The sequence below is a fragment of the Lagopus muta genome, chromosome 1 (assembly GCF_023343835.1).
Source record: "Lagopus muta isolate bLagMut1 chromosome 1, bLagMut1 primary, whole genome shotgun sequence".
In the NCBI taxonomy this organism is placed as follows: Eukaryota; Metazoa; Chordata; class Aves; order Galliformes; family Phasianidae; genus Lagopus; species Lagopus muta.
The window spans coordinates 87,141,811-87,154,909 of record NC_064433.1 but is presented as its reverse complement, the minus strand read 5'-3'; the positions used below and the strand labels follow the sequence as shown (position 1 = coordinate 87,154,909).

General features: G+C 38.2%; 1 protein-coding gene across 20 annotated transcripts in view; it reads right to left on the bottom strand.

Moving 5' to 3' along the window:
• BBX (BBX high mobility group box domain containing) overlaps nt 1–13,099 on the bottom strand; it is a 140,080-nt gene that overhangs the window by 38,335 nt on the left and 88,646 nt on the right. For 19 of the 20 annotated variants that reach the window (XM_048965861.1, XM_048965852.1, XM_048965823.1 and 16 more), the window contains 4 exons: nt 12,325–12,405; nt 10,022–10,102; nt 4,905–4,985; nt 1,602–1,679 (listed from right to left, as the gene is read on the bottom strand). In XM_048965861.1, coding sequence (XP_048821818.1) covers nt 1,602–1,679; nt 4,905–4,985; nt 10,022–10,102; nt 12,325–12,405 — 321 coding nt within the window. The remainder of the gene's footprint in view (nt 1–1,601; nt 1,680–4,904; nt 4,986–10,021; nt 10,103–12,324; nt 12,406–13,099) is intronic. The other variant, XM_048965889.1, reaches the window with a different exon arrangement.

The window sequence follows — 13,099 nt, the reverse complement described above, 5'->3', positions numbered from 1 at the left end:
TGCAAAGCAGTAGTAGTTGCTATGGTTATCTCCTCCTGGAGATAATGTTAATGGAAACCAAAACAGCTCATTCTGTCTGAAGAATAGTGATATTCAAAATAAGAGCTATAACAAGGTCTCTCAAACTACCATGTTCCTTCAGCAATTACTTGGAAGATGCATTCAGTTTTGGATCATTTGTAAGTCATGCTGACACTGCTACAGAGGCTAGCACTTCACAGCGTCAAGCAGTTGTCCATGGGAAGGCAGGCTTTCTTCTTACAGTCTCTCTTATGGCTTCCTAACCTGAATTTCAAGTTCTATTTTGTTTCTAAAACAACTATCAATTGAACAGCCACATGGAGTGAAATCAGATGGTAGAGACTTGCTTTGAACCAGACATCAATGTCGCCTATCCTGTAGCTCAGCCCACAGGCCATGTGGTCAGAATGGATGTACTCTGCAAGTCACTGGGTTTTCCTCGGATCGATTTTGGATTTCTCAAATTTTTGCAAAGTAAAAAAATCACTTACAGAAACATACATCAGCAATGACAGGACTCTCAAATAAATTTCCAAAATTCCTTCTGTATCATATTGGGTAGAAATCCTTGATGTGGCACAAGTCAAACTAGGCTGACCATTAGAAACACTGAAGAATTGGCAGCTCACTGTCTGTTCATAAGCAGGTTGGATTACACCAGTGAGAATCCCATAACTTTGCTGAGCTGGGCTCTGGCACCAGTGTACCTCCGTGGCTTCACTGCACTATGATGTAAACCAGTCTGTGATTTCCAGAAGCCAAGGATCAATCTTACAAATGCAACTCATTGAACATTAATGATACTTTGTCAATTAAACACACTCTCTCACCAATGGATTTTTTTTTTTCTTTTCTACCTTTGCTTCTCCTGCAGCAACCAGTAGTACAGAAGGCTATATATGTAGCTACAAGAAAGTGTTTTTTGTTTTGTAAAATCTAAATAAACTCACAGTTCAGTCTTTAAGATTAGGAACATATATTAAAAAAAAAAAAAAAGAAAGAAAAAAGCTTAGAAACAAAAGAAATACAACATTCCTGTAAGAAGGCATTGGTTTTAACTGGTCTTAGATGGAGAAGTTGCTAAGAGAATTATAACAGAGCTTTAAGAAAAGTTATTGGCCTGCTCATTCTTACAGTAGTATGTATGAAAGGCAAAAAATAACAAAAGTGGCTAATGCCTTTTAAAAGGTATTTGTAATGACAAAGCAGTTTGAACAACAGACCAGCCCAGCCCTTCCTTTGAACTCTATTCTGATCCCCCACCAACCAAACCCATCTAGTCAAAACCCTAATCCCTAAAAGGAGGGATTGAAGTGATTCAAATGGAGATTGGATAACCCCTTTACTATCAGGGATTGGTACTTCTCATCAACTGCAACATGGACACTTAGAAGTCTCCAAACTGATTGCTAATCTGGAGTAATCTTACCATTTTACACCCAAGCTGTAAAAACTTCCATAAGCTACAGTGTAATTGTAACTGTGGCAATGTACCGACTTCCAGACTTGGGCTATCGACACCATTAACTTCTCTGTCCCACTGCACCTGTAGTAATTAGTCATCAGTACTTTAGTATTACCTCTGCCAGTTGAAATAATGCTGATGTTCCACACTGCTTTGTTAAATCAGGACCTGAATGGGATGTACTTGAAGAAATCTAAAACAAACAAACAAACAAACAAAGGAGAAGGATAAAGAAAAACATTATTTCTCCAGAATAATTCTTCTATATTTATCACATCATTTGAAAGGATTATTTCCTCCCTCTTGACAAAATGCATTCATAAGATTACATAAGCATATCAAAAAGAAGCATAGATGTGTGTGTGCTGTTACAAATAAAACCTCACTACTACACTGCACCAGTAGAAAACACCATGGACATTAAAAACTATTTCCAGATTTGGGGATCTTCTTGACAGGATTCTCTCTGGAGGATGAAGTGAAGTACATACTTTCTCAGGTGTAAATAGACTCCAGAGGCTCTGTTAGGGCACTGCATCAACCTATACAAGCACACAATCCAGTTGATGCTTCTGAAAGCTTTGTTAGACATTGGTTTGCAAATTTCTTTCACTGTCGCAGTTTAAGAAGCTTAGTTCTATCAGGACATGGCACTGCCTGGAAGTGTCCTTCAGGATTCATGTAACAGATTTGCTATGAAACCAAAGTCATGTAGGAGCTCGCAAGGTTTCGATAACCTTTCATGATTACTCTTCAGCATATGGGAAACTGTTTGGCAAGCAGATATCCAGTTATTCTCAAAGAAACTTTCTACATCTATTAGATTGTATTCTACTTCAGCATTTTAGTGTTTTGCAACAATTTTCAGCTAGAAGTAAAGAAATAATTTTCTGAATTTATCAAAGCATCAGTCTCAGAACATCAGTATGAAGAAGAAAATGTTTACTGTTAAGGATATGTTCTAAAATCTTTGATCAACCTTGCAGGTTTCTTACAATTGCTCCCTTGGAAAGAACTTGAATTCTAGGAACTGAGGAACTAAAGCATTTGCTTTCATTCCAGTACCTCTATCAGCTCAGCTTTTACTGTTTCCAACCAACGTGCGCCCAAAAACCTGCTTTGCAGAAATCACACTCATCACTGCCATACAGGAAAGAACAAAAAACGTTAAGAATGCTATCTCTATGCCTCCCAAATTCTGATGATTCCAGCACAAGTCTCTGATTGCTGCTTACAGCCAGGCATTGTTAGTGCTGCAAACACCCTGCAGAACAGGAGGGATCTCCTTGCCTCCTGGAAGTGACATGCACTCAGCCACTGCCTTCCCCCTGCACTGAAGGCTGAAGACAAAGTGTCTGTGCATTCAGACACCGCACAAGGCCTAGCAGAGCTGATTAGTAGATTAGTAGCAGCCTGTCAGGCTTCAGGCTGCAGCATGGCTGCTCCAACTGCTTTTAGAGCTTTGAAATTCTTAGAAATCTTTAGGAAAGTATTACATCTGCTTTTACATTTTATCACCATCTGTGAAATACAGAAAATGAAGGCACAGAGTGGGGAATAAATAAGATAAAATTGGCGAATCCACATAAGAGAGATGTAGGAGAAGCAGAGCAGTGTGGCATGCCAAAGCTGACAGGCTCCCACGCTCAGGATCTCTGCCATGCAAGCAGCATGCAGACAGCAGTCCAGCCCCCTCCAGTGCACAGCATCTGTGGTTTGGAGTTACAGTGGCACAGCACAAGTGTCTTCCAAATGAACCTGTAAACTTAAGATGCCCTGGAAATGATGTGAGCTTAGTTTTTGTGGGATACTCCAAACCAGGTCCTAAATTGCTATCTGAAAAGTTAAGCTGAATCTCACTTTATTTGTCCAATTACAATCCAGCATCATAGATATCTCCAAAAACCAACCAACCAACAAACAAAAAAAAGAATAAAATCAGCAGTTCTAATCTACTATAAGAACTAGAGATAAGGAAGATGTGCTAAGCACGCCTTTGTCATTTCAAATCAGAGCCTTTAACACTAATTCTGTATATTTACATAGCCTTGTAGGAATCCATCTGCACAATAGTCAAGACAGAGACCGTGGAAACCTGTCCAACACGCTGAAGCCACACTGCCACACTCAAGCTTCACTTCTTCCACAAAATGCAGCACTAACCCCGCACTCCTGTGGACAGGCTTCTGCACTTCCCTGAACTTGGGTCTTCATAGTCACATAGCACCTCTGAATGGTGACTTCCAAAAGTCAGGCTGAACTCAACAGCCGTACTACAGAACAGTACTTCTGTCTCATAACAAAGCACACCTCTGAAACTTCTAGCATCTCCAATTTGGTGTTACGAGCCTTTTTTCTGTCCCAGGGCTGCAGCAGTCACTGATGGTAGCTAAGGGTAATGACCCTTGCGTTGGCACGGCTGATAATGTTGCAGCACACGTGAACAAACAGTATTCCTGCCAGAGATTGCCTCTAGGGTAAGGTAAATTTTCTTCTACTCATGTAAGTCCTCAAAGTTAATCTTCCTAGTAGCATTACCATCCTTGCAAGGCATGAAATACTCATCTATGCAGGCTCAGAGCATGGCGTTTTCTTTCAGGGCTTCCAATCTTTTTTTCCTCTGAGAGGAATTAGCCTCAGCAGCAAGAACATATGCATGGACACTGCTAGAAAAGATCCAAAGAACCACTTTCCTCACTGAAGGAAATCATTTTGGAAACAACAAAAAGTAGATGAGTAAGGTGGCAGGAACCTCCCTTACTCACTTGGAAAGCAGCATATAATTTTAACATTTATAAGCCAAGCCTCAAAAGTTTGATTTATCCATGTGAAAAAGGAGACCTCCACAAGGTTACACTGAAAACTCTTAGAAATTTTCTAGGATCCTGGGAGACCTTGCCTTGTATTCTTAATTTCTACTGACACTGTAAACTTCATAATTCAGCATACTACTTCAACGTCCAAGCCTTCATACAGATTCCTGGATGATCTCAAAGTTTACTTTTCTTCTCTTACTATTGGGTCCCCAGTTCAGCAATACACCTTCCAGGCTCTTAAATAAAACTTCACATTTTGAATCCCGGTATTCACCTCTTCATTAAAAAATAATGTAATTGTCTTGTCATTGCTATTGTCCTGGGGTTAGTTTTTATTACAGTAATAAGGTTAATATTCCTGAAAGGAGATACAACTTCTGTACGGTGTCCAATAAAAGATGCACATTTACAAATGCATAAAGAAGAACTAGGTTCCCCAGGCCCACTACAACTGCCTAACTCTCTTATTATTTGATTATTTACTGAGTTATGCCTCTGGAAATACAGAATGTAATGCTAGAGCAAGCCTTGTACAACTCATATTCTGAGGGGGGGAAAACCACACATCTTCTCATTGTGCTGTTAATGAGTATAAATTTTACCTCTGCCAACTGGAAGAGTGCCGACTTCCCACAGTGCTTTACTGGCTCAGGACTTGACAGTTGGGAAGTATTTGATGAAATCTAGGTTTTAAATGAACAGAGGAGAAAATATTTCAGTGTTAATCAGGAAAGAAAAGAAGGAAGCAAGAAAAATAGTGAAGAAAGAATTAGTTAAATCTGTCACTTTTAGATCGTTCTGGCAAATGGCTCTACTTCAAACTAGAAAACTCATTCAAAAAACACGTAACAGGCATTTAGAAGTTAGAAGAACACAAGCACCAATAATATTCTGATCACACTGTGTGTTTTATGCCTCTCCAGTTGAACAAAACGTACAAACATGAACAAACGTTCAAAACATGAACTGTGGTGCTCAGTGTTCAATAAAATTCTACTGTAAAGCCCAGGCATTATTTGGTCAGATATAGAGGAAGATTATTTATTTTCACAGGCACTGGATGCTCATTTCACCTCCTTTCTTTAGGAAAGAATGTCTTTACATTTGGAGATCAGCTTTCTATACAGATGTTGCTGTGCTAGCACCAGTGCTTGCTAAATAATTCTCACTGCATTTCAGAATTGCTTTTGCTGCCAAACTGTTCTGACCTGCTTCCAAGCACAGTATTACGAGTTCACCAACACAACAATTATCCATTATTTCTTGTATTTTATTTTGTCTGGTATGGCATTACATAGTAGTGCTTGGGGTGGAAGTCCTGGAAAACTTTTAGATAGGGGCAAGATCACGAGTGTTTCTTTGACATCTGCCTCATTATAAAAATATACATATATGATCATGACCTTTTGGATGGAAAAATTATCAAAGTAGCCTCTTGGCATTTGAGTTTGTTGTTGCTAATAACTGGATTATTTGAACAGCTTTTCCATGGTCAAGGAGATTAATTATATGAAAAAAATAATTCTGATAAATCCTGATTATTTTTTTTTTTCTTAACTGCCAGCTACTAAAAATATGTTGAGTAATGTCTGACCATGCATTATTATTTTAGTATTAAACTAAAATAATTCAAAATCCTATTTCTCCCTTGGTGTAGCTCAGTGAACACACCTAACATCCCAAGACTCCTTGTACCCTGTACCTCATGGGAAGGGAGCTTTACATTTTCCTCTTTCTACTGTAATACATTCTCAGTTCTTAATGGTTTCTTCAGCACAGTATGAATGGTAGAAAAGGAACGCTCACACATTAAAGTGCAACCTGAGAATATGCAGGCATATTTTGCCTTCTGATGCACAATGTGAGAAAAGAGGAAAAAAATTAGTTTTGACAATGGATTGGGCACTCTTAACAAAATGTGAGAACCTTGCAGTACCAATTAGGAGAAAGGGATGCAAAATTCTTCTTTAGAAAAAAAAAAAAAAGCAACACAAAAACCTTCATCAGCAAGACAACAAGCAGAAAGAAAAGAAAGAAAGAGACCTACTTAGAACCTGTTCTGCCAAAGTTCCTGGCGAAGTGACAGAAGAGTGAAGCTGATCAATCAGGTCTCCAAGGGATAACATAGCTCATTCTGTGCCTAAACACTACCTTCCTTTTTTAATCAGAGTAATCAGTACCTGCAGTACCACAATCACAAATAGCTCCTTCTTATGCTGAGGCGTAACTTAGGGACCATTATGATCCAGTTACTTACTATACCTTGAACCATGCAGGTGATATTTTAGCTCCTGTATTACATTGTAGTTTGCACAGGATGCATGTGTCAGTTTTTCACTCATCTCTCCACCTCCCAGCCATTTCATTTCAATAAAGATATCTAATGATTGCAGTTCATAGACAAACATCAAGTATATTTATTTTAAATAATGACTTTATAATGGAAGACTACAGCTTTACCTAAGAGAAGTTGGAAGAGAACAAACTGAACTAGATCTCACAGTCTCAGTTTCACAGCATTTTGATCAAAGTTTTGGTTCAAGACTTCTTCAAGGCTTTAACAGAAAGGGTTGCCATCAAGTCTACTAAAAGTGAGTATGTGAGAAGGAAAAAGCCATCCTCACGCTTACGTTTGTTCTTTAACAATGATAAACTGTTGGACCAGCAAGGAGAATTCTACTCTTCTGAATGCTGGATATGATTGTATGTATTTCAGTTAATCAACCTAGAGGAAAGCTTCTGAAGAGCAGCTGTAAGTGAAGAGTTTGGGTTTTTCAGCTTCATTTTACTTAAAATGGTTAAACCAGCAGTTTTACTGCTGTTACTCTCTGGAAGCTTTATCTATGTTTAGTAAATGATAAAACTTTATGTAAGTAAGCCTGAGAGGTACTGGTGTCTTTTTTCTACAGAGCAGTCCTCACCATCTGTTTGCATTTGCCAAACACACATCCATGTAAGACCAAGAGAGCAAGGGACCCCATCTGCTCTGCTTCCCTCACATGGCAAGGAGAACAACAGCAAGCAGCCCATGTGAGCAGGCAGCTTGCAAACGACCGTCATGCAAAGTAGCACAACCCACTACTGAGAAATAACTGCCTACATACTGGCTTTCCACAAAGGTAGCAGTGAGAAGAAAAAAAAAGAATGACCAAGTATTTGCAAGATCAGAGGAGAGAGAAAGAGCCAAGAACGTAACTTGGCCACACACCAAAATTAAAAACAAACAAGCAAGCAACAACTTATGAGGACATCGTGTTATCTTGGAAGACCACTGCAATTGTTGCATGCACACTCAGAGGATCCAGCAAAGTATCACTCCCATGATTCTGATCAGCTATTGCAGCAAGTCAACATAGGGCATGTCTCATTAATCGTATCCTTATCAGCTTTAATTGAAGACTACAGCACACGTGGGACAGAAAGCCAGGCTGATTGAGGTTCTAAAGAAAGAATTCTATACTACATCAGCATATAATGAGCCATTTCTGAGTGACAGCAGACTTGGACATCTCTACTCAAGGAGTACATTTAAGATGACAAATCTACTTAATGGGACCACCGTCTTCACAAAGAAACATTCTCACTCACCCTGCTGCAAAGCAGTAAAGAGAAAGGAAACATATGAAGAACGCCCAGTCAGAACCAAAAATGAGTTGGGATGGCTGCCAGAAGTCTCCAGGCACCACAAGCACAATTCACATTTCTTCACAGGTCTACTTGGCCACTGGCTATATAACTACTTTCTCTCCCTCTCTCCCTCTTTTTCTTTTGTAGCACCGTACACTGCTGACAGCAATCTATTGCAAATTGCTTACCATAATTTAGTTTACTAAATGCAGTAATGCATTCATATTGACAAGACCCAGTAAGAAGTGGCTCAAAAAGGAATGGGATTTTTGCCAGACTTGACAAAGACACCCTGTGCAAATGGGTGAGGTCTTTATAAGTCTTTATAACTTTAAAGTCTTTATAACTGAAAGAGCACAAGCAGCTTTAATAGCTAGAATAATTACAAAAAAAAAAAAAAAAAAAAAGCAGCTTAAAGAGGTTCTTTATCATGCATGCATAGTATTTTCCCCTGGAACAAAGCAAATGAAAATCAAGTGGCAATCTTAAAATCATTTCTCTGTTACTTTAGATAAAACACAAAGTTAGTCACTGCCACTGAGGTTTTATAACGACAGTGAAACATATGAGGAATAACCTTGAAATAAAGTTAATTTTGGGATGATGGGTAGTTCTAGACACTGAAAAATAGCCAAGAAAATACAACTTCCCCCAGACTACAGTAACATTTCAGGATTTTTAACAGGAAAAAAGATAAGTCCTGACTTTAAACTTGTCCTCTCCAAAAATCTAAGTAACTTTTAGGCACCTCATTTCCCCAATATTTGATGATTCATACGCATACTCCAATGTGACAAGCGAGTTGCCTTAGCATAGTGGTATGAGATCCAATACACTTCCACATTCTTAAGACAGTTTTCAGGTTTAATGTTCTGTTGTTTCATCATTTAGGAGAGAACTGATTTTAGATTCTGTGAAGCTCTGAAGGTGCTGTGAGTCAGGTTTCATGAAATGTTTGAAAATGCTGCACTTGTGGGACTTTGAGCAACCTGGTCTAGAGGGAGGCAACCCTGCCTATAGTAGAGGATTGGAACTAGATGATCTTAAAGGTCTCTATAGAGTCATTCTGTGATTCTATACTGGAAGGATATCATATTCTGCTCAACTTCACATATAACTAAAATTGCTGTTTAACTGAAATGTATGATGGCCAAGATTTTTGAAACTAACTTAGCAAATTTACTTGTGCAAGTCTTGTCAAAAAAATTTCACAAGAACGCTCTGTAGTTTAGATCTTTTACTTTCTTGGCTTCACCTGCTAAATTCCACTAACTTTCCTTGGTAGAACTTTTCAGTTTAACCTGCAACTTAAAAAAAAAAAAAGTAGCACATACAGAAGCTTCTTTACAATTTAATTTTTTTTAATTTATTTAAAAAATAAAAACTTTTTTTTTTTTTTTGTAATTAGAATTTTTAAGGAATAAATCAAGGCCTAATAAATCGTCCTAACCAAGCTAAAAATACAATATATACAATTAGATTAATATCTAAGAGAAGGAAGTCTGTTGTTTGTAGTCAAGCCTCTGTAACCCCACGGAATAATCAACAGGGCATCTTTTCATCCCATAATGTTCCTCCAGCATAGTACTAGCTCCAATAGTAGTTCCTTTACATACACACTGAGTATGCCTTTAGTTTAAGAGATTCTGCGAGCAGTATCAGACTCCCCCAAATGGAGAAAAAGAGAATGTGTGAGAAATCAGTTTACAGAGGAACATTAAACACATCGGTGAAGAAACTTCTAAAAGCCACCTATAAGAACTCTAAATTTTCAACACACGAAGGAAGGAGGATAGCTTACATACTGAAGGGTAGTTTACAAACTTAAAGGTCACCACCTAACAATGCTGCTACATATCCTGGCAGCTGTTATGAGCAGACTTTGACCTGCAAGCCTATTTTTTAGAGGATTCCTATGTCTAGGGCAGCTACCGTTTTCCACTACTGCAACTTCTTCCATGAGCAGTGCATCGTGTCACTTCAGAAGGTCTTATTTTTTTCCAATATCCCTAAGCTGCTTAACCTTCAGTGACAACTCTTATTGGCTCCATGCCTCCTCAGAGCCTCTCCTTCCATGTTTTAGCTATCATACCTCAGCAAACTGAAATAATGCAGACTCTTCCGTTTGTTTTACAGCTCCTGGAACTCCTGGCTGTGATGTGCTTGAAGAGATCTGTGAGGAAAATAATTTTTAAATTATTTAGCTCTTCAGTTTCATTATCAAACTTCAACATATAAACTTCAACAAGCAAACACTATCTGCTTTCCCAGCAGACATGTAAATGGTGATCCTGAATCGTTTTTAACAATGGAAATCTTTCCTAGGACCAACTAAACAGACTAGAACCTTTCTGAGGGGCTTGTTTTTGCCCACTGATATGTTAAAAGAGAGTTAATAACAGGAACTTGACACTGTACTATATTTCACTATTCAGTTAAAGACCCAGGCACAGAATGGTGGCGCTGATAGAGCACAAATTGCTACTTTGTGCGGAAGATAAGTGAGGGCAGAGGCACAACACATACACATACTTTTAGAAGAGATAACAGATCTATCCCAAAAACTAAGGAAGCTGCATTTAAAAAATATATATTTATTTTTACCTTTTCCAGCTTGTGTCACTTCTTTTTGTTGCAAACAGCACTTCAAATTAATCGTACATCTAGGCACAAGTAACGTTTATTTTGCTGCTAATACACATACTTGCTGCATACCAAATGTGTGCAGCCTCACTACAAACAGTTTAACATCCACGAAAAATAAACTTGCTAATATGCATTTCTAGTTACTGAATATCAGTGAACTACTTCTGAACTGCAAGCTTCAGCAGTGTAGGTGAGCTTATTTCCTTGCATTCACTGTAATTCTTTGATGGGTAAGGCAAAGTCGGAGTTCACAAGCCCTTAGCAAGAGCGTATCTTGCAACACAGCACAGTTCCTCTGTACAGTCATGATTCTGGCACTTTTTTTGTTTAAGCACTGTAAAATGAACTCAGTATTTGGACTTGTATTTGTCTTATTGGTTGCAAGACTTTACAGCAACACTGAAGAAACAGACCGTTATCAAAACGAACCATACAAAATACCATGTTGTTCAACTGACAGGGTAAGTAATCAGAAGTATCTCACTGGATTTTGAATTATTTTCATAATTAACACTGGAATTTATCAACTTTAAGGAGCTTCTAAAAATTGTTTTTAATTGATGGCGAATCAGGCATTCCCCTCTTGCTAACAAGAAAAGCCAGTAAGTTCTTTAGGAGCCTAATCGCAGATTTTATATTTCACACTAGCCTTTAATCAGAAATAAAGGTTCAGTGCATTAATCTACCTCTACTACATTTTGAAAGTCTCAGCTTTTAAGTTAGAGCTCAAGGTCTTGTGAGCTAATGTTAAAACTAAAATCAGTTTATGTACGCAAGGATTGGCATCTACCTGCTCTGTAAGTGATGACATCTAGAGAGAAATATGAAAGCATATGAAGAGATGAATAATATAGACAAGGCAGTGAGATTTGTGGCTGGTGTGAAACCAAATAACAAAATGAAGCCCCTCCTGTGACAATTTTCTTTTTCCCCACAGACACTCAAATACTGTCTAGCATCCTGTCTAATCAATATTGCTTTAGCTAAATATTTATGTCACTGGATTAAGATCATTTCAGAAGTTGAAAAGATGTAAGCAAGCAAGTGATGCTTACAAAGGGCCTGGATTCTTTGTAACCCTGTGATATTTATGCCAATTAAATCTGTTTGAATGAAGTAGGGTATATTTAAAAGCAAAAAACTCATCTCAGTGGCACTGTATAGCAATTCCTAGAAATACATAAATAGCAATGTTGTAGAAGCGCACAGAGCTGTTTTGTGGTTATAGAAGAAAATTTTGGAAATTCCAAACCTACAATTATTTTTGATAGAGCTGGTGAATAAGGCAGTCACTAAGAATCATAGAATGGTTTCTATGGGACCTCAAGGAACCTCAAAGATCATCAGGTTCCAACCTCCCTGCCACAGGCAGGGTTGCTAATCGCTGGATCAAGTACCAGATCAGGCTGCCCAAGGTCCCATCTGACCTGGCTAGATGACATAATATAACATCCAAATGTAGGTATCAACTGGAGTCTGTCGACACAAGTGCAGGAATGAGATCTCCACATCACTGCTTAAACCACAGCTCCATTATTACACTAGGGTTTCAGCTGTGTTCCTGAACACATCTGCACTTCAAATCAGATGCATCTACCTGACACGCGATCCAATAACTGTAACCCCCAAAAGAAGGAAGAAATGCTACCATGAATTTCAGTCAGTTTTTTTGATTTCTCTTTCAGCTGAACACCAGATAACTCTTGAAAGAAAACACTGGGAAAAAAAAAACAATTTAAAGAAACTCACCTCTGCAAACTGAAACAACGACGACTTCTGACACACTTCTGTAGAATCAGTCGCATCAGATTGGCAAGTATTTGAGGAAACCTGAAACAAGGAGTGTGGAGATTAAGACCTCACTGGTGTTTCTCTCAAGCTAAGAACAACTGGAGGCAAAATGAAATGGCAAGCAGTAGTAACATGAAGAGCTGTTTAAGAAAAGATGGACAATGTCATGTTTCACACTCCTGGACCAGCTAAATCAAATTAAAAGGTGAAAATGAAAACAGCTCAGTACCTATAGTAAAGTGTTTGACAATCACATAAGAAATAGCACAAAAATACCAGGGACTGGGCTTTTAGTTTTGTTCTTTTACTTCCTGTTACTCAAAATTCTGCAAGTTATATGCAACAAAACACTGATTGTTCTGGGCTGCATACACGGCTATCTTGTATTCAGGATGCAATCCATGCCACTATCTCTTCAATTTACACTTCCACTAATTACTTAGAAGCTAAAAAAAAGTTTTTCAAATGGCTGAGTGTTGCTAAGTGACAGAAATAATTGCTAATCACTTCACAGCATGAAATAAGTAATTAAGGGCACCACAAGCCTAGAACTGCTTAAATAACTTACATAAATGGATATCTGTTTAGAGGTGCTTTTGAGGAGTATTGCAAGAAAGCATTGTACTTTCCAATATCAAAGTTCAGACAAGAGACTGCTCCAAAAAATAAAAATAAAAAGAAATCATGACACAACAGCCGTATTAGAATTCATACAGACCTTATCCATAGAACT